The sequence below is a fragment of the Cebus imitator genome, unplaced genomic scaffold (genome assembly GCF_001604975.1).
Source record: "Cebus imitator isolate Cc_AM_T3 unplaced genomic scaffold, Cebus_imitator-1.0 Scaffold496, whole genome shotgun sequence".
In the NCBI taxonomy this organism is placed as follows: domain Eukaryota; kingdom Metazoa; phylum Chordata; class Mammalia; order Primates; family Cebidae; genus Cebus; species Cebus imitator.
The window spans coordinates 1060186-1081216 of NW_016107811.1; the positions used below are offsets into that span (position 1 = coordinate 1060186).

The 21031-nt window shown below is 52.4% G+C and overlaps 1 protein-coding gene, 1 long non-coding RNA gene and 1 pseudogene across 4 annotated transcripts in view; 1 reads left to right on the top strand and 2 right to left on the bottom strand.

Moving 5' to 3' along the window:
* Positions 1–18857, top strand: part of CLN6 (CLN6 transmembrane ER protein) — a 22001-nt gene extending 3144 nt beyond the window's left edge. For 2 of the 3 annotated variants that reach the window (XM_017513589.2, XM_017513591.2), the window contains exons 2-7: positions 6050–6164; positions 11015–11113; positions 13477–13665; positions 14017–14072; positions 15859–15981; positions 17400–18857. In XM_017513589.2, coding sequence (XP_017369078.1) covers positions 6050–6164; positions 11015–11113; positions 13477–13665; positions 14017–14072; positions 15859–15981; positions 17400–17670 — 853 coding nt within the window. In that variant the 3' untranslated portion in view covers positions 17671–18857. Of the gene's footprint in view, positions 1–6049; positions 6165–11014; positions 11114–13476; positions 13692–14016; positions 14073–15858; positions 15982–17399 lie in introns of all 3 variants that reach the window. The other variant, XM_017513590.2, reaches the window with a different exon arrangement.
* Positions 2406–2819, bottom strand: LOC108292614 (annotated as a pseudogene).
* LOC119468800 lies at positions 12782–19491 on the bottom strand. Its single transcript, XR_005197572.1, has 3 exons — positions 19348–19491; positions 17404–17584; positions 12782–12823 (listed from the first exon to the last, which is right to left on the bottom strand). It is a non-coding gene; the product is annotated as an uncharacterized LOC119468800 (long non-coding RNA).
* Between the last annotated feature and the right edge of the window lie 1540 nt (positions 19492–21031).

A 21031-nucleotide genomic window follows, 5' to 3' on the forward strand; every position in this document is an offset into this window, starting at 1 on the left:
CCTCCTGAGTAGCTGGGATTACAGGCACGCGCCACCATGCCCAGGTAATGTTTTGTATTTTTAGTAGAGACGGGGTTTCACCATGTTGACCAGGATGGTCTCGATCTCTGGACCTCGTGATCCACCCGCCCGGCCTCCTAAAGTGCTGGGATTACAGGCGTGAGCCACCGCGCCCTGCTGGAAAAATAAAAAAATTTTTGAAGTAGTCATGCATGGCAGCATATGCCGTTCTGTGGTCCTAGCCACTCAGGAGGCTGAGATGGGAGGATCGCTTGAGGCTGGGAGGTCAAGGCTGCAAGGAACCAGGACTGTGCCACTGCAGTCTAGCCTGGGCGACAGAGCAAGACCTTGTCTCAAAAAATAAAAAGAGGACATTAGTCCCCACCCTAAACTTTAACTTTCTTCACCATTTCCTGCAACTTCTGTCTTCTGTTTTCATGTTATCAAAGTAGACTATATTTATCTGCTACTTTAAAATCATAATTCTCTTCCATGTGTTATCTGTGAATTGACTCTACACATTGAAAATTAATATAGAATGTGTACATTATTTGAGCCATGTATATATTGTTCCAATAGAGCCAAATAATGCTACCAGTTAAATTTGCTTTCTTATGTTGCTTTTGTTTTTCTTGGAGTTTCTCCTTGCCTTTCTTTATTCTCTCATTATTTGCCTTCATTTCCTCAGTTTTCTTCTGTTCAGGCTTTTCATTTTCTTATATTTCACCATTCTTTAAATAGAACCAAAACTAATCTCTCTGTGGTTCCTCATTTGTGGGTCATTGCTTGACTTCTTCAGGATGAAACCCCTTCCTTTTCTGCCAGGCAGCCCTGCAGATGCTGCTGACCGCCTGGAGTATTTTAAGTGTATGGCACGCACTCCTCAACTGTCATGGTGTCACTGTCACCATATGGTAGACTTGTAAAGCTGGGAAGGGGAGAAGAGTCTAATAACCTTGTTTCGGGTTACCTGCTATTGTGCCATCCCCATTGTTCTCAGCAGCATTTGCTAGTGATTGACACCTAGGGCTGGCACAGGCTGGGGGCTCCGTGTGCAAAGTCTGTGGAGCCAGGAACTTGGGACAGGCTTGAGGCTGCTCATCCCCAGGACAGGAGCTGGGGGAGAGGATGCCTTTATTGTTCCATGATCTGCCTCCCGTGGGCAGAGTTCCAAGAGAAGAAAACCAGGCAGGTGCTCATCAGTCTTTTTTTTTTTTTTTTTTTTTGAGACAGAACCTTGCTGTGTTGCTCAGGCAGTGTAGTGATGCTGTCTCAGCTCACTGCAACCTCTGCCTCCGGAGTTCAAGTGATTCTCATGCCTCCGCCTCCCCAGTAGCTGGATTATAGGCATGCACCACCACACTGGGCTAGTTTTTGTTTGTTTAGTAGAGACAGGATCTCATCATGTTGGTCAGGCTGCTCTTGAATTCCTGGCCTCAGGTGATCTGCCCACCTCAGCCTCCCAAAGTGCTGGGATTACAGGCATGAGCCACTGCACCCAGTCTAATCTTGATTTGCAAGCTGTGTGCTGAGTATCTGCCCTACGCGCCTGCTTTTTTTGGGTGATAGAAAAAAAATGGGTCATTTTTTTTTCACCCTCTGTCACCCAGGCTAAAGTGCAGTGGTGCAGTTGTAGCTCACTGAAGTCTCAAGCTCCCAGGCTTAAGTGATCATCCTGCCTCAGCCTCCTGAGTAGCTGGAACTACAGATGTGTGCCACCATACCCAGTTAATTTTCATTTTTATTTTTTAGAGATGATTTTTTTATTTGTTTTGTTTTGTTTTTGAGAAAGAGTTTTACTCTTGTTGCCCTGGCTGGAGTGCAATGATGTGATCTCGGCTCCCTGCAACCTCCGCCTCCCGGGTTCAAGCGATTCTCTTGCTTCAGCCTCCCAAGTAGCTGGGATTACAGGGGCATGGCACCATGCCTGGCTAATTTTATACGTTTATATATAACAGACACTATGTTGGTCAGGCCAGTCTCGAACTCTTGACCTCAGGTGATCTGCCCCCCTTGGCCTCCCAAAGTGCTGAGATTATAGGCATGAGCCACTGGCCCCAGTGCCCCTCCTTTTTTTTTGGCCTGTCCTACTAAGTTAGGCTGTACTAATGACAGGGATTCTTATCGACCAAGGTGCTTCCTGAGGTGGAGCAGGAGACAGTCGCTGGGCCTCTAGTATGTTCTGGGTACCCATAACTTCCAGATACACTCATGTAAGTGTTCAGCTTTCAAAATCCCTTTATTTCTTATGGAGAACATCCCACTTTGTGCCCAGTTTGTCGGTATCAGAGCAAGACACTGAATGAAGGCCATCTCCTTCTCCACCCAAGTTCTTTGGGCCTGTAGGTTATCACTGTCTGTTTTTTTGTTGTTTGTTTTTTAACAAGAGCACAAATCCAATTTATTGACTTTTCATTAGTTTAAATCCTTGACCTTGAGGGGTACAGCATCACTCGGATTCTGTGTCCAATGGCCTTAGCAGGAAGGTTGCTTCAGAATTTGGCACGAACCATGCCACTGTTTCCATGGGCCCGAGTTACCTTTCCCCAGATTACTCTGGTTTTGTTTGGTTTGCCACCAGGAGTCACTGTGTTGTTCTTTGTTTTGTATACATAAACGCATCTCTTGCCCAAATAGAATTCTGTTTCATCTTGGGCATAAACACCTTCAATTTTAAGAAGAGCCGTGTGCTCCCTTTGGTTCCAGAGACCCCGCCTATAGCCGGCAAAAATAGCCTTGGACCACAGCCTTCCAGACACAGCTCCTTTTATAAGTCCTGTTCCCAGCAGGCCTCCAAATTTCAGCAGCAGACGCTTCTCTCACTGTCTGCTTTTGGAGGCCTTACCCTGATGGTCACTGAGGAAGGAGCTGGGTAGGGCCTCTGTGTTGGTCACTGGTCTCAGACCACTGAGCAGTCCTCACGGTTACTGAATATCTGTCCAGCCTGAAGATCCAGCCGCCCCTCCCTTCTCTTTATCCGGCTCCATGCAGCATCTTCAATTCCACCCCCAGGCCTTTCCCCTGCTCTCCTGCTTTTCTGTCTAGTTAGATTCGTCCCTCTGTGCCTTGAGGCTCCCTTCTCTTATGCAAGCTTTGTGTATTGCTCTAGGCCACGCTGATCCCTTTCTAACTTGATCTCCTGATAAGCCTAGTAATCAAAAACAGAATAGCAAGCTGTTGGCTCACAGCTGTAATCCCAGCACTTTGGATGGCCGAGATGGGTTGATTACTTGAGCCCAGGAATTTGAGGTCAGCCTGGTAAACATAGTGAGACCTCATTTCTACAAAAAAAAAAAAAAAATTAGCTGGGCATAGTGGCATGCACTTGTAGTACCAGCTACCCAGGAGACTGAGGTGGGAGGATTGCTTGAGCCTGGGAGGTCGAGGCTGCAGTGAGCTGTGATCAGGCCACTGCACTCCAGCCTGGGTGACCCTGTCTCTAAAAAAACAACAAAAAACAAAATAGCAAGCTGTTGAGAGCACAGGTCTTGAATTAATATAAACCCAGGTTTGAATTCTGTGTGTTATTCAGGATGAATGGGCTGCAAGTGACAGAAAGCCAGTGTGAACTCCACCATCCTTAGCAAAAAGGAATGTGTTGGCTCATATGGCCAGATCACAAACTGGGAACACGAACAGTGCCAGCGCTTTTTCTCCCCCTTTCCCTGATCCTCTGTGCGAGGCTGCTTCATTCTTACCTGGCTGTCTCTTGAGGGTGGAACCTTGGCTGTAGGCAGTCCTGGGCTTGCACTCTTAGAACCCAGCGCCATAAAGGAAGGAGCTCTTTTCCCCACCTCCAGTTAGAAAAGTCCCATTGGGCCAGCCTAGGTCACTGGCCCTTACTGTGGCCAAGGAAATATCATGTTTTACCAGAAGAAGCAGGGGGCGGGAAATAGCCTGACAAAGGAATTGTCACCACAGCTCCTTACTACATGGGTGGCTTTAGCACCTAATCCCAGAAGCCACGGTGGCTCAGGCCAGTTGTCCTGGCACTTGAGGAGGCGAGGCTATGTGTTCAAGGCCAACCTGGGCAACACAAGAGCACCTAATCCCTCTAAGCCTCAGTATCCTCAACTGTGAAGCAGATGCACAGATTAGATGAGATAGTGCAGGTAAAGTCCTAGCATTGCACACAGCTGGTGTTCAATGAGGGGGTGGGAAGTACTGAATAGAGGGGACAGGAAGACTTAGTTGACCTAGGGAAGGCCTGCCAACCTGTCTTGCCTGCCACCAGAAAATGAGATTCCCTCAAGAGCTTGCCTCCCTGTGTGGGGGTACTCTACCAGCCAGTAGGGATCATCCTTGGAATTGGCAAGAAGGGATCCCGGAAAATTATGGCAGCAACAGCAGTATTGACAGAAGACAGTCTTTGCAGTGCCTCTAAGCTGATGTTTGCCACTAGAAAAGGACTAACTAGAGCCCGGCGCGGTGGCTCACGTCTGTAATCCCAGCACTTTGGGAGGCCGAGGCGGGCAGATCATGAGGTCAGGAGTTCAAGACCAGCCTGGCTAACATAGTGAAACCCTGTCTCTACTAAAGATACAAAAAATTAGCCAGGCGTGGTAGTGGGTGCCTGTAATTTCAGCTACTCGGAAGGCTGATGCAGGAGAATCGCCTGAACCTTGGGAGAACTTTAAAGGTCACCCCTGTTCTCAAGGTTACAGTGAGCCGAGATTGTGCGATTGTACTCCAGCCTGGGTGACAGTGTGAGACTCTGTCTCAAAAAAAAAAGAAAAAGAAAAAAGAAAAGGAGTAACTGGTCCTTGTGACTGTTTTAAGCAGGCAGTAATTGCTGAGCAGGGACCAGGGCCTGAGCTCAGAACTCTGGAGAAATACAGATTTGTGGTACATGGTGCCTGTTCTTGGCACAAATGAGACGATGAACCTCACACGTCAGTCATCTTAGGAGGTGTTGGGCTGCTTGTCACTGCAGGTGTGCAAGTAATTGCAGGGACTCTGTAAAGAGGATTTGGACTTTGATAGGGAGGTGGGTGAGTTGGAAGAACCTTAAAGGTCACCCCTGTTCTCAAGGGTCTAGATGGGAGTATACAACTCCAGCCCCATTATGTCATGGCCACACTGAGTTGGCATTGAAGTGCTCCCTGCAGTGAGCTGGCAGGGCTTTGGGAAAAGCTTCCCAGAACAGGCAGCACTGGTCCTGGAAGTTTAGTGCATCTGTGAACAGCAGATGACCAGTGCTTCGTGTCAGGGACAGGCCTCCAAAGACGTGTCATGGCAGCACCCCCCTTCCTGCTGTGTCTCTCACATCACCTTGCTTCTGCTGGCTCCTCGGGTTCCACTGTAGACTGCTGATAAGAGAAATCCAGCAGCCCAACCTGACCTCATAGTGCTGGAATCAAGGGGGCAGGAGGCCCTATCTGTTTCAGTCTCTCTAAGGCACATTTCACTGGGGGCTCTGATTGGCCCAGCTCTGGTCACACGCCCATCCCATAGGCCAATCACGATGGACCCAACTATGGGATGGAGGTTAAAAGTATAAGCTCAGGAGCCCAATCATGTGGGTTTAAACCCTTAGCTGTGTGACCTTGAGCAAGTTATTGAGCCTCTTGGGCCTTAGTTTTGTCACTTGTAAAACGGGGGTTATATTTCAACCTCAAAAGGTTTCTGTGAGGATTAAATGAGATAATACATCTAAACAGGGAACAATAGTGCCTGGAATATAATATACTAAGTGCTCAACGCAGGTCCCTGCCGTCATCCATCATCATGTTTTATGCTTTTCAGCCATGATTGCACGCTTTGCCATACTCAATTTCCTCCATCATTCAGTAGGAGAGAACGCTCAGCAGTTATGCCCGTTTAGCTGTTTCCTTCCTGAATCACAGGGAAGCTAAGGTCAGGGCAGCTGAAGTCCACCTTCCCCTTGACCACAGGGCCAGACCCCAGTATTTCCAGCAAAACCCTATCCCTAGAACTCAGTTGTGTGTGTCTCCTCCTGTCCTCACATCCCCAGACCTCTTTGTGGCTAATCTCAGGAGGAGATTTTGGTGGAGGAGGAGAGAAGAGCTGACCTCTGGTTCCTTTCCAGGCACGGCTCTGTCAGCCCTGACGAGGCTGCCCGCGCGGCTCCCTTCCACCTCGACCTCTGGTTCTACTTCACGCTGCAGAACTGGGTTCTGGACTTTGGGCGCCCCATTGCCATGGTGAGTGTAAAACGGTACACAGGGCCCTTACCAGCACTGAGGGCACTTCGTGTGACTTGAATTCGCCAAGTGACCTTAGTTAGACAAGTCACTTCTCCTTTATGTCTCAGTACACTGAGAGAATAGGCCCAGATGCCTTCATATCCTTAGCTCCGTGACTTGGCCCGTCAGACCACTGCCAGCAAGTGGCGGGGCTGAAGAGTCATACTGTGCCCCGACTCTCATGGGGTGGTCCTGAACAAGTCATAGTGTAATACTGTAACCCCCTGTGGCCTGTGTCTGGAAGCAGGTGAACCAGGTTTATCCAAATCACCAAGACAGCCAAAAGGGTATGGGAAAGGAAGTGGAGCATCCCCGCATCCTTCCCCAGTACCTTGGGATAGTATTATTTTTTCTGGAGTTGAAGCACGTAGGCTGGTTTTGCATATTATATATGACTATGAGCTGTGCGTAATTTGTACTGCCATCCAGTAAAACCATCCCCTGCCCTCCAAGGCTACTTCATCCTTTAGTATACAGAGGTGGTCTCCATAGAAGAGACTGATGCTGGAAAGGCACCAGTGCCCCTTGCTTATAGTGGGAGGAAGGATGATTGATAGATTGATAGATAATTGACAGGCGATAGCTACATAATAAATAGACGAATGTGAAGAAAATTCAGTGAAGTATCACCACGTGTCATTATTTGGTAGAGGGGGCACAGTGTGACCATTCACGTTCCCCAGACCTCTCCCACCTAACTTGCTGGCAGTTGCCTGACGGGCCATAGTCAGACAGCCAAAAGATTATGAAGGCATTCGGGCCTGTTCTCTCAGTTTACTGGAAGATAAAGGGTAAGTGACTTGGCCGGGCGCGGTGGCTCACGCCTGTAATCCCAGCACTTTGGGAGGCCGAGGCGGGTGGATCACGAGGTCAAGAGATCGAGACCATCCTGGTCAACACGGTGAAACCCCGTCTCTACTACAAATACAAAAATTCAGCTGGGCATGGTGGCATGTGCCTGTAATCCCAGCTACTCAGGAGGCTGAGGCAGGAGAATTGTCTGAACCTAGGAGGCGGAGGTTGCGGTGAGCCGAGATCGCGCCATTGCACTCCAGCCTGGGTAACAAGAGCGAAACTCCGTCTCAAAAAAAAAAAAAAAAAGGGTAAGTGACTTTTCGAAGGTCACTCAGCAAATTCAAGTGTGAAAATAACAACATCCTGCCAGCCATGGTGGCTCACGCCTGTAATCCCAGCACTTCGGGAGCCTGAGGCGGGTGGATCAACTGAGGTCGGGAGTTCAAGATCACCCTGACCAACATGGAGAAACCCCATCTCTACTAAAAATATAGAATTAGCCAGGCATGGTGGCGCATGCCTGTAGTCCCAGCTACTCAGGAGGCTGAGGCAGAAGAATTGCTTGAACCCAGGAGGTGGAGGTTGCAATGAGCCGAGATTGCACCATTGCACTCCAGCCTGAGCAACAAGAGTGAAACTCCATCTCAAAAAAAATAAAATAAAATAACAATATCCAGTGCCGAAACTGGCACTTTGTAAATGCTAGTGATCATGCAAATTAGCAAAGCCCCTTTGGGGCCGGGCATGGTGGCTCATGCCTATAATCCTAGCACTTTGGGAAGCTGAGATAGGAAGATCACTTGAGCTCAGGAGTTTGAGACCAGTCAGGGCAATATAGTGAGACCCCTGTCTCTATAAAAAATTTGAAAATTAGCTGGGCATGGTGATGTGCACCTGTAGTCCCAGCTACTCAGGGGCTGAGCTGGGAAGATCTCCTGAGCCTGGAAAGTCGAGGCTGCAGTGAGCCATGATCACGCCACTGCACTCCAGCCTGGTCTACAGAATGAGACCCTGTCTCAAAAAGCAAAACAAACAAAAAGCAAAGCCCTTTTGGAAAGCAGTAATAATTCGTAAGTAACAACTTGGCAAGATTATAAGTAGTACTTAGAATAGTACCTAACACAATAGGTGTTCAATTATTATTGAATGAATAATAATTATAGCAAGGTAAGAATAGTGGCTAACATATCAAATGCTTACTCTGTTCTAAGCTCTTTATGTGTTTCAGTTTATTTAATTCTCATATCAACACTATTGCCAATCTCAATTTTATAGATGAGGAAACTTGAGGAGAGAGAAAAAAAGTAATTGGCTCAAGGCAAGCAGAGAGGCCAGCATCTGCCCAGGCCCTCTGACTTCAGAGCCCCTTCCTGACAAGGTTGAACTCTCTGTCACATAAATATCCAGAATCCTAATCTGTTCACCCCTGCTGATCCAGTAACACCCTTCCAAGAATCTGCCTGCAAGGATATAATCAGCAAGAAGACAGCAGCTTCCTCTAACCCAAAGATGTCCCTTGCAGTGGTGTTTATAATAGACAAACCTTAGAAGAGACTTGAGTGTCCAGCATTAGGGACTGGGTAAATGAGTTTTGCTATGCCCATTATAGAGAATGTTTCATAGCCATTAAGCAGAAATTGTGGATACTGTAGAGCAACCTGGAATATTTAAGGAGAAAGACGTTTCCTAAATGACATGCAGATTGACTAGTCAATAGCGAGCTTGTCAACCTGGAATCAAAGACTTGATGGGCATAAAGAAAACCTGTCAGGCGAGTTACAATGGCTCCCGCCTATAATCCCAGCACTTTGGGAGGCTGAGGCAGGTGGATCACAAGGTCAGGAGATCAAGACCATCCTGGCCAATGTGGTGAAACCCCATCTCTACTAAAATACAAAAAACTAGCTGGGCGTGGTGGCTTGTACCTGAAGTCCTAGCTACTTGGGAGGCTGAGGCAGGGGAATCGCTTGAACCAGGGAGGCAGAGGTTGCAGTGAGCCGAGATCGCACCCTTCTCTCCAGCCTAGCGACAGAGTGAGACTCCCCTGGCAGTGCCTTCAGGGAGTGATGGTGGGTGCTGGTTCTTCTTCCTGCAGACTTTTTGAAGGCTGCCTTTTAAATGTGGAAAAATAAGAGGAATTGAGCCAAGAGTCGGGGCATCTGATTGGGTTTATGGGTGACCTTGGGCAAGTCACTGTCCTCTGGGCTTCATTTCTGTCCTCTCCAAGAAGACTGGTTGGACCAGCTGCTTGGATGTCTCTTCCAGCATGAAGAAACCATATACTGGGTGCCAAAGAAGCTGCCCATCAAACTGGTGCTCCAGGGAGAGGGAGAGGTGAGGCCAGGAGTGGGCTCGTGGCTCCCGTTACTCACTAGGACTCAGCTTCTACTGGCATAACAGTGCCTGTTGGGCAGATCACTTCCCCCATCCTGGTCAGAGATACTGTGACCGCTATAACGCTAAGTGGGACGTGGTGGAGAGTAGACATTCAGAAAGCTCATGTATACTCTAGAGATTTTCAAATGTATGCATAATAGTTGCAGTTTTGTAACAACTAAAAACAAAAACATTTACAAGTTATAAAAGTAACATGTCATAGTTGTAACATAAAGAAGTGTTACACTCCCTCTACCCCTTTCCTGTCCCACTGCTGACAGTTTGGAGAACACCCTTTCACTCTTTTCCCTGCTCATGCAAACACATGTATATATCCTTTTCCCTTCTAACCATAATGAGATTTTGCTTTATACTTTATTCTGCAACCTGCTTGTTTTCCTTTAGAGTATATCATACAGTGGGGCATGATGGCTCACACATGTCATTCCAGCACTTTGGGAGGCCAAGGCAGGAGGATCAAAATAAGAAGAAAAAAATGGAATATATTATAGATATCTCTCCATGTCGGTACATATAAAGCATTGTTTCTGTTAAGGGCTACTTAACCTTCCATGGTAAGAAGTACTATCATGGATTCAGCTGTTCCTGTTTGACTGAAGAGTCAGCCTATTTCTGGTATTTTGCTATCACAAAGAGTATTTTAGCAAGTATGTATATGATATAGGCAGAGAGACAGATCCACACATGCACACTTAATAAGAGAAGGAGAGAGAGATTGAGATTGCTGCATTCTGGGAGTTTTATTTCTGCAGGTTTAGTTTATCCAATGTGGCATCTCTGTGTTAAAAGAGGTAACCATCTAAATCCTTCCTTGAAACGTTTGCGCATCACATACGTTTTCTACCAACAGATACTAGGAGTACAGTTTGGGGGATTGTGAGATGCGTTGACCCTGCATAGGGGTTTTCATGCTGGCCTGGACAAGCCTGGGGCTCAGAGGAGAGGGCATTCTAAGGGAGGAACTGCCCAGCCTGCCTGCCTCTGTCTGGGGAGATAGGGAAGGAAACGTTGAAGCTACCGTGTAGAGCATGCTTATTTTCTACTTTGTCTCCTAATGTGTACTTTGAACCTGGTTTGGAAGCAGCTCCTCCACATAGTGGATAGCACACTTTCCACACCAAGGCCTAGCAGTCAGGAGACTCATCTTGGAATGCCAAAACACAAACTGTTCAAGTAGGCCCTCTGGGGCACCTCTCTTGTGTTATAGATGGGGAAACCGAGGCCCAGAGAGGGGAAGGACTAGCCCAGGGTCACCCAGCAAGTTGGTGCCACAACTGAGTCCCCAAGGAGCCTGCCAACTCCCAAGCTGCTATCAGGGCCATTTATTTGGTATCTAATGGGTGAGGGGCACAAGGTCAGGCCCTGCCTGGAATTATATCTCCTCTGCATCTGGGAAAACGTCTGTTACCTCCTCTGGGACTCAAGTTTTCCTGTCTGGATAAACCTTTGTCCCAGGGCTGCCAAGAAGTCCAGAGATCACAGAAAGAATTAAGTGTACATGATGGAAGCAAGGGGTGAGGGGGGGTGAGGTGGGCAGCATTTGGGGCAGACTTCCTTGAGGCCTGAGGGCCATGTGGAGCTTGCCCAGGTGAGCTCATTCTTCCGTTTGCTCCCAGCTGGTATTCCCTCTGGAATGGTTTCCACTCAGCAAGCCCAGTGTGGGGGACTACTTCCACATGGCCTACAACGTCATCACGCCCTTTCTCCTGCTCAAGGTATGTGCCCCACGGCCCCCACTCTCTCCTGTCATCCTCATTCTTTGCACACCTGGCAGGAAGGTGATGCTAAGCCCTGTGTGCTGATTCAAGCATGCTCCTGCCTGCTGCTGCGGGGTGCAGGCTGTGACAGAGCGGCATATCCAGGGCCTGGGGCCTGAGGCAGAGCTGCCTGTGGCCGGGAAGGATGGAAAAGGCCCCCCCCAAAGAAGGGCTTTTGATTTGGGCCTCAGCCTGGCGTGCCAGCGTGGGGAAGCAGAGAGGTGTACAGATACAAGGACCTGAAGACAAGGCTGTGCTTGGGAAACCCTAAAACATTTGGGGAAGCTGAGGCAGGGGTGAATAGGGGTCCAGGGAGAGGTCAGGGGCCCACTGGGAAGACAGGAAGTAGCCAGGTGGCAGGAGAGGCGGCACCAGCAGCTGAACTCCATCCTCCACCCTGGAGAGCCCTGAGACGTCACTGGGAGCACAGAGCAGGGACTGCTGGCTTAGTACTCTGCCAAGTAAGGGCTTTAAAACTACTATAGGTTGAGCATCTTTAATCCAAAAATCTCAAATCCAAAATGCTCCAAAGTATGAAACCTTTTAAGCACTGGCATGATACCACAAGTGGAAAATTTAGCCAGGCACGGTGGCTCGCTCCTGTAATCCCAGCACTTTGGGAAGCCGAGGCAGGCGGATCAATTGAGGTCAGGAGTTCGAGACCAGCCTGGCCAACATGGTGAAACTCCATTTCCATTAAAAACACACAAAAAAACTGGCCAGGTGCGGTGGCTCATGCCTATAATTCCAGCACTTTGGGAGGCTAAGACGGGCGGATCACCTGAGGTCAGGAGTTGGAGACCAGCCTGGCCAACATGGTGAAACCCCGTCTCTACTAAAAATACACAAAAAAATTAGCTGAGCATGCTGGCAGGCGCCTGTAGTCCCAGCCACTCGGGAAGCTGAGGCAGGAGAATCACTTGAACCCGGGAGGTAGAGGTTACAGTGAGCCAGGATCATGCCATTGCATTCTATCTGGGCAACGGAGTGGGACTCCATCTCAGAAAAACAAAAACAAAAACTTAGTCCCAGGAACAGTGGCTCACGTCTATATTCCCAGCACTTTGGAAGGCTTAGGCAGGCAGATCACCTGAGGTCAGGAGTTCAAGACCAGCCCTGCCAACGTGGCAAAACCCTGTCTCCAATAAAAATACAAAAAACATTAGCCAGGCATGTTGGTGCATCGTCCCAGCTGCTTGAGAGGCTAAGGCAGGAGAATCTCTTGAACCCAGCAGGTGGAGGTTGCAGTGAGCTGAGATTACACCACTGCACTCCAGCCTGGGGGACAGAGTTAGACTCTGTCTCAAAAAAGAAAATTCCACGCATAAGTACTTATCACAAACTTTGTTTCATGTATAAAATTATTAACATATTATATAAAATTACCTTCAGCCTATGTGTATAAGGCATGTATGAAATATAAACAAATTTTTCCAGGCATGATGGCTCACGCCTGTAATCCCAGTACTTTGGGAGGCTGATGCAGGAGGATTGCTTGAAACCAGGAGTTTGAGACCAGCGTGGGCAACAGTGAGACCCCATCTCTACAAAAATTTAAAAATGAGCTCGGCATAGTGTTGCATACCTGTAGTCCCAGCGGCTCTGGAGGCTGAGGGGGGGAGGATCTCTTGAGCCACTACACTCCAGCCCGAGTGACAGAGCGAGTCCCTGTCCCAAAGAAAAAAGAAACAAATGAATTTCATGTTTAGACTTGCATATGCATTCCCAAGACATCTCATTGTTTATATGCAAATATTCCAAAATCCGAAATCTGAAACATTTCAGATGAAGGATACTCAGCCTGTATCACCATCTACTGTCACCATCATTTTGTACTGACAGATATTTCAAATCTCCAGAAACAGGAGGGGTATAATCTCAGAACTCCAGTGTGTTCTCAGTCAAATAGTAGCATTTTCTCAGTTAAATAGCTGACATTTTCTTCATGTTTGCTGTGGACCAGTCACTCGGAAATCAGAGGGTCCCTTCAGCAGGATGGGCCAGCCACCCAGGGACACAGCCAGGGCTGTCCCCTCCAGTTTACAGCTCATGCTTGACCTTGTGCAAGGAGTTTGGCCCTCTGGATATTTTTCCTCCCTGGGTAAAGTGGGGTAGTGCTGCTCCCTAGCCCCTCCTGGGTTCATAGGTGCCACGGGAGGATCTGGAGTCTGGGCTGGCCTGCTAAAACGGACCCACCACTTTTCCGAGTGGCTTTCCAGCTGGAAGGGTCCATCCCACCCCAGGTGTGAGGCGGGAAGCAGAGGGTGTCATATACTATGATGGAGGTGGGGTCATGCTGGCAACCCCACTCTGAACCCCAGCTCATCGAGCGGTCCCCCCGCACCCTGCCTCGCTCCATCATCTACGTCAGCATCATCGTCTTCATCATGGGTGCCAGCATCCACCTGGTGGGCGACTCTGTCAATCACCGCCTGCTCTTCAGTGGCTACCAGCACCACCTGTCTGTCCGTGAGAACCCGATCATCAAGAATCTCAAACCGGAGACGCTGGTGAGGCCACCTCCTGCTCCCTGCCTGTAAGCCCTTGGGGAACAGTCTGCCCTGGGAGGCTGAAGAAATTGCCCCCACCCCTCGCCGCACCTGTCCTTCCACTAAAGGCATTCTGCTAGGTGAGGGCACTCACCTGGCCAAGCTAGGATGCTCAAGGGTTCTTAGAAAGTGGTGCACAGACTGGCACCTGCCTGGGCCTAACAGAGGGCAAGGCCAGGGGTAGGGGACCAGGCAGTGGGTGAGGCCTGGGACTGGAGGAGGGTGGTCGGAGGGGATACTTGGGGCCCCAGCACCTCCCTGGACTGACAATGGCATCCCTCTCCCACTCTGCCCTGCCCGTGCCTCCCTCAGATCGACTCCTTTGAGCTGCTCTACTATTATGATGAGTACCTGGGCCACTGCATGTGGTGAGTGATGGGCTTGTCTGTCTATCCCAGGGGCCCCAGCCACAGGCCAGCTCCGTCACTGGCCTCAGGGACACACTGGGCAAGGCTGTCTAGGCCGCAGGTCTCCATGTGCCGAGTCTCATCCCCTGGAAAGGGCTGTGGGCTCAGCCTCCAGTGAGATTGTTCCTTGAGGTTGCCCTGGAGACCCAGCTGCAGTCCCAGGCCCTGGGCCCCCGGCTTCTCGCCTGCATCGCCGCCCCCGCCCAGCCCTCAGTGCCTGCAGCGGCCAGCAGAGGTCAGCGAGCGGCTGTGGTCCTCCCTCGCCAAGCCTGAGCACAGAGGGTGGGGGAGGAGGACGTGTCCCTGATAAACAACCCCAGATGGCGATGCAGGGGGTGGGGGCGGAGCCAGGGACCCCCGACCCGTGTCTGGCCTGCTTTTTGGGAGTGGAGGAAGCTGGGGGGAGCCAGCTGGATTAGGCTGGGGAGGGGCATGCTGTTAGCGTTCCCCCCTCCTCAGAACTCCCAGGGGAGCGCCTTTTCCCACCTACCCTGTTCCCTGCAGTCGGGGGAGACCTCAGAAATGTGGCCTCAGCCTCAGGAGATCCCAGGCCCAGACTGGGAGGCTTCATCTGTTCCAGCCTCCCATCTTACCCAGGAGAAACTGAGGCCAGAGGGAGGAGGGCTCCGAGGGTCACAGCTGGGAGTTGAGGGCCAGCCCTGGAGCTGGTGCTGACGCCACGTGCACCCCGCGCGGGCCCTTCCAGGGTTTTTAAGGCCCTGCAAAGTCAATCCTCCTGGCTCAGCTGGTCCAGGGTCCCTGGACAGGCCCCCTGCTATCTTTCCCTCGCGTTTGCCAGAGGCTTTTCCCACGGAAGGTTGGGGAAGGGTGGAGAGGCTAAGAACGGCGAGCTGGAGCTCCAGCAGGAAGCAGGTCCGGGTGAGAAGAGGCAAGTAGGTATACAGGTGAAAGTCAGCACAGGTGGGAGCAAGGGAACCAGCGTGTGGAGAGGGGAGAGGGTGGCATTTTGGGGTGAGATGTCCGGGGCGGGGGTGGGGCGCTTCACTGAGAGGCCCCCACAGGTGCTGTTCTTTTTTTTTTTTTTTTTTGAGACAGAGCTTCGCTCTTGTTGCCCAGGCTGGAGCGCAGTAATGTGATCTCAGCTCACCGCAACCTCCGCCTCCCAGGTTCAAGCAATTCCCCTGACTCAGCCTCCTGAGCAGCTGGGATTACAAGCGCGCGCCGCCATGCCCAGCTACTTTTGTATTTTTTGTAGAGACAGGATGTCACCATGTTGGTCAGGCTGGTCTCAAACTCCCAACCTCAGGTGATCCGCCAGCCTCAGCCACCCAGTGTGCTGGGATTACAGGCGTGAGGCACTGCGCCTGGCCTGTTCTCTTTTTTTTAACATTCAGACCTCCATCCTCTCCATCCTCCATCCCCTCAGGCACCTCACCCCAGAGGTGCCTCTGTCTCCAGGCTGGTGTGGGGCTGGGCCGCTGGTGTCTGTGGTGCATGAGACACACTCCCCCGCAGACACTCCCTTCCCCCCACAGAGCTAGTGAGGTTCCCTGGGCGGTGTGGATGCCTCTGGGCCTCTGACTCACACGTGCCTTGCCTTCCTGTGTCTGTCCCATCTTTGACACCCAGCACGGGCAAGGTCAGGTGGAGAGGAGCGCCTCTCACCCAGGCCGGGCATTTGTAAACCATGACGTGGCACTCCATGGGACCCTATGGGAGCTGGTGCAGAGGCAGCGGGGAAGAGGGCCGAGAGCAGGCCTCTAAGGCACTGGCCTTCCCCCCACAGGTACATCCCCTTCTTCCTCATCCTCTTCATGTACTTCAGCGGCTGCTTTACTGCTTCTAAAGCCGCGAGCTTGATGCCAGGGCCTGCCCTGCTCCTGGTGGCACCCAGTGGCCTGTACTACTGGTGAGTGGATGTCGGCAGCAGGGGGGCAGAGGCAGAGGCACTGAGCGAGCCACCGCAGCAGAATTCTGCACTTGCAGAATCGTGGGGCCCCGGCAGGGGGCGGGGAGACTGGCCCTCTCTGGGTCCCTGCTTCCTCTAGTGTCTAGTGGGGACCGTGACAGCGCCCTGTGGTAGCCTCTGCTTCCAGGAAGCCCAGGCCTAGGGGTGGCAGGGAGGTGGGAGGAGAGGGTGAGGTGCGCAGTCTCTGCATCCTCAAGCCCCCCTCTCTCTGCGCCCCGTGTAGGAACCCCAGTGCTGCTCTGAAGCTGGGACAGTCCCCCACTAACACCAAGCCCTGTGATGGGCCACGGTTTCTGCCTCAGTGAAATGGGGATGATGATACCTGCCTGTCTCCCTCTCAGACGATGAAGATGCTGAGGGGAGAGAGGGACTTTGTCAAATGTAAAGCACTGTGGAGAGGCCAAAGACAGATGGGGGTTCATGGCATAGGGGCTCCTGGCCTGGGGCTCTCTCTTCTTCCCATCGCAGAGGACTCAGGCCTCAGCCAGTCTCCTGTCCCTCCTCTGTCACTTCTGCCCTGGAGACAGGTCACCCTGGGGTTGTGGGTATCATGGGAAGGACCGGGTTGGGGCAGGACTGGGCCCTTCTCTGATGGGAGGCCTCCCTCAAAATGAACCGGGCCTCCTTTCCTGGCCCATCTCTAGCCCCTCTCTGGCCTGCCCCTGTGTGGCTGAGACACCCACCGGGGCTCATCTGTATGCTCCCTGGGGATTAAAAAGAATGGGAGACCGGGCACGGTGGCACATGCCGGTAATCCCAGCACTTTGGGAGGCTGAGGCAGGCGGATCACCTGAGGCCGGAAGTTCGAGACCAGCCTGACCAACATGGAGAAACCCCATCTCTACTAAAAATACAAAATTAGCCGGGTGTGGTGGTGCATGCCTGTCATCCCAGCTACTTGGGAGGCAGAGGTTGCAGGAGCCAAGATCACGCCATTGCACTCCAGCGTCTCATTAAAAAGAAAAAAGAATGGGTGTCAGCTACAGTGAGAAGGAAAGACGTTAGAGAGCTTCCTGCCCGTGTTACCCATGGCGTACTGGCGCGGGGGTGGCTGCAGTGGGAGTGGCAATTGTTCGTTGCTTTCTCCCCTAGTCAGTTTTTGTCATGTGGAAATACAAACTTAATGTGACCAGGAAAGCCAGAAATACACATTTGCAGGTTATTTAAATATTGGCAACAAACTCAACATGTAAAAAACAGTAACTGTGGCAGCTAAATTAATACGCCGCCCCTGGACTGCGGCTGAGAGCAGTGCAGTTCACCAAGCGCTGGCACCAGAGGACTCTTCTGCCAGGGAGGGATGCCGGGCAGGACAGGGCTGCCGCGGCCACTGCCTCACCCACCCCTGCCCTCTCCAGGTACCTGGTCACCGAGGGCCAGATCTTCATCCTCTTCATCTTCACCTTCTTCGCCATGCTGGCCCTCGTCCTGCACCAGCAGCGCAAACGCCTCTTCCTGGACAGCAACGGCCTCTTCCTCCTCTCCTCCTTCGCACTCACCCTCTTGCTTGTGGCGCTGTGGGTCGCCTGGCTGTGGAATGACCCTGTGCTCAGGAAGAAATACCCGGGTGTCATCTACGTCCCTGAGCCTTGGGCTTTCTACACCCTTCACGTCAGCAGTCGGCACTGAGTCTCTGCTGGGTGGGAGGTGGGCCCTGGAGGGCATCCGAATACACGAGTGGGAGGGGTGTGGATGTGGATGTGCAACCAGAGACCAAGAGCATGGGCAGGTGTGCCTCATGTGCGTGGATTCGTGTGTGTGTGTGTGTGTCTTGTATGTGTGTGCAGAGTGCATCATTTTCAGACTCGACTATTGCAGTCAAGTTTCGAAAATCCGGGCCCTTGCCTCCTCTGCACCTGACCACACTCTCACGACTCAGGGCTGCTCTGCTCTTCCTGGTCATCTTCTGGTAGCTATGCAGGGGAGGTCTGGGTGGGGCAGAGGCCAGGAGGGGACCTAGTGTGTCATCCACCTACCACCTGGCTCATCCCTCAGGCCCACCCCGGCCCTACGTGACAGGTGACGTCAGCCTCCTGTGGCTGCTGAGCAAAGCGTTTGCCCTCTCTGGGCCTCATTTGCACTAGAAGAGCCTGTGGTCCCAAAGCAGGTCAGTAGGTTGGGGTTGCTGACACCCCTTGGGGGCAACTCTGGGACAGGTGAGTGGCTCTGTCCTGTCACTGCCCTCTCCCTGCATGGCGGCTGTGTGCGCGCCTGTGAGGTATGGAGCCAGCCCAGCCCCCAGAAGCCGCAGGCGCCGCCCACTCCCCTGGCGCTCCAGCTCTCCAGCTGACCCTCCCCTACCCGAAGCTCTGTCCGCCTGCTCCCACTCCAGGAGAACTGTGGCACGAGCTTCGGGCAGCCTGGCTGCAGGCTTTGAGCTGCCATGGAGGGCAGGGCTGTCCTCACGAGCACTGTTCCCGGGGCCCTGTTGAAGGGGTCGGACCACCTTGAGACAACCTTGCCTCCTCCAGAATCTCATGCCTCCTGCCACGGCCCTGCTCCCAGAGAAGGGAGGCCTCATTCTCAGCATGGTGTCCTTCCTGCCCCCCGCCCCGCCTTCTCCCAGGCATGGGGACAGGTGCCCTCACAGCAGAATGACCCATCGCCTCATCTGGCCAGCGCGGGCCCGTGTGTGCTCGTGTCTCTGGAGGGCCTGCCTTGCCTTTCCCGGGCCCTGTCTCCTCTCCTGTGCTCTCAGGGAGCCCCATGCACCGAACTCTCCTTCCCTGTTGGGGTCCCCCCAGTCCCTGGGTCAGCTGTGTCTACTGGCCCCCTTGGGTGGTGAGGGGTGTGAATAAAGGCTGATGTGTAGCCAAGCCTGGCTGGCGGCTGATTCTGGCTTTGGCTGTGAACTGGGCAGGCAGGAGGGGGTTCCATGGAGTCAGGAGAGACCAGCTGCTCCGGGCCCAGGCCAGAGCCAGAGGCTCCCCCTAGCAGCAGCCCCGGGCAGACCCCTCAGCCCTGATCTCGCCAAGAGCAGGCGCTCCCACTGCCACTCATGCCACTCAGTGGGAAGAGGCTCAAGGTGGGCCTCTTCTTGGTCAGTCCCAGCTCTTCAGAGAAGACTGACTGGGGTGGGCCGTGGACAGGAGACCGGGTCTGCAGGGCTGTCCCACGGGGCCTCCCCGCTGTGCCGCCAGCCCTGGTCCAGAGGCGGAAGCAGAGGGTGCCTGCCCCTGGGGGAAGGTGGAAGGTTGGCTAGTTGAAGGTTAGCACTTAGCCTCGGGGAAGTCATTTGACCCCTTGGGGCCTCCGCTCTCAATATTCAAAGGTCTCAGCCTCACCACACAGCCACCAGTGACTCACCAGGCTCATGTCACGAGACAACACGGAGGAAAAGCCGTGCTGGGCAGGAGACGACGCAAATCCCGCGTCCGGGTCCCCGGCCGGACCGGCACACCCGCTCGCTCCATCCCCGGCCTCCGGGATGCTGCCCTCTACGGGGCTGGGGGAACATTTCACAGGCAGGGGGGCCTGCACGTGGGCCTCAAGCTTATGCAATCGGGGGACCCTTGATAAGAAAATAGTCGAAACAGAATGGTCAGTAGAAACCAGGCATGAAAGTAAACACTTAGGAAAAGAAATCACAGCAGACTATCAGAGCCTTGGAGACTCGTGCCCCTCTTGGCCAAGATCTCTTTGGGAAGTTTCCTTGTTTTCCTAGAAATACTCCTCAATTGCAACCTGGCTTCACTCGACCTAGAAAACTAGGCCAGTGGTTCTTTTCTTTTTTTTTTTTTTTTTGAGCTAGAGTTTCGCTCTGTCACCCAGGCTGGAGTGCAGCGGTGTGATCTCGGCTCAGTGCAACCTCCACCACCTTGGTTCAAGTGATTCTCCTGCCTCAGCCTCCCAAGTAGCTGGGATTACAGGTGGGCACCACCACACCTGGCTGATTTTTTGTATTTTTAGTAGAGACGGGGTTTCACTGCTGGCCAGGCTGGTGTTGAACTCCTGACCTTGTGATCTACCCACAGCCTCCCAAAATGCTGGGATTACAGGCGTGAGCCGCTGTGTCCGGCCTGCCAGTGGTTCTTTAAGTTTGGCCTTGATGACTGGCTCCGGGATGGCAAAGGAAGAGGCAAATTCTACTCCACCCTGTCCCCCAAAATCAGAAACTCCAGGACAGGGCCCCGCCAGTGATTCTGATGCAGCCTCAAGTTTGGGAACCACCATTCTAGGCGCTGTCTGCTCAAAAGTGTGGTCCCCAGGCCTGCAGCCTCAGCTTCCCCCGGAGCCTGTGAGGAAGGCAGCATCCCGCCCCATGCAGACTTCCCAAATCTGCGTTAATGGGTTTTGTCGGCACCGCTCCAGTACCACCCTCAGTGCTCGCACTCCCGGCACAGGTGTGGGCCTCGCGGCGGTTTGCTGGGGCAGCCATCATTAAAATGCCACACACGGTGGCTTAAAGCAGTGGCTTCCCTCTTCTCAGCCCTGTCCTGGGGTTGGTGGGTGGGGGTGACTCAAACTCTGACAGGGAGGAGTTGAGTCCCCAGCCAAAATTCTCTGGGTCTAGAAACAGGTGTGAAGAGGTGACTCGGGGGACATGATTTGGGGAAAAAAGCACTTTTTTTTTTTTTAGTTTTTACTGTTTTAATTTTTTTCGCTCTGTTGCCCAGGCTGGAGTGCAGTGGCACGATCTCAGCTCACTGCAACCTCTGCCTCCCGGGTTCAAGCGATTCTCTTGCCTCAGCCTCCCGAGCAGCTGGGATTACAGGTGTGTGCCACCATGCCCAGGGGATTTTATTTGTATTTTTAGTAGAGGTGGGGTTTCACCATGCTGGCCACGCTGGTCTTGAATGCCTGACCTCGTGATCCATCTGCCTCAGCCTCCCAAAGTGCTGGGATTACAGGCGTGAGCCACCACGCCAGGCCGAAAAGCACACTTTCCACATGGAGGCGGTCAGGAAAGGAGCAGGGAAGCGAGAATGGAGCCCAGGCATCCCAGCTTGTCCATGTGCCTGTGTGAAAGTGGCACGACACCCCTCTTCCT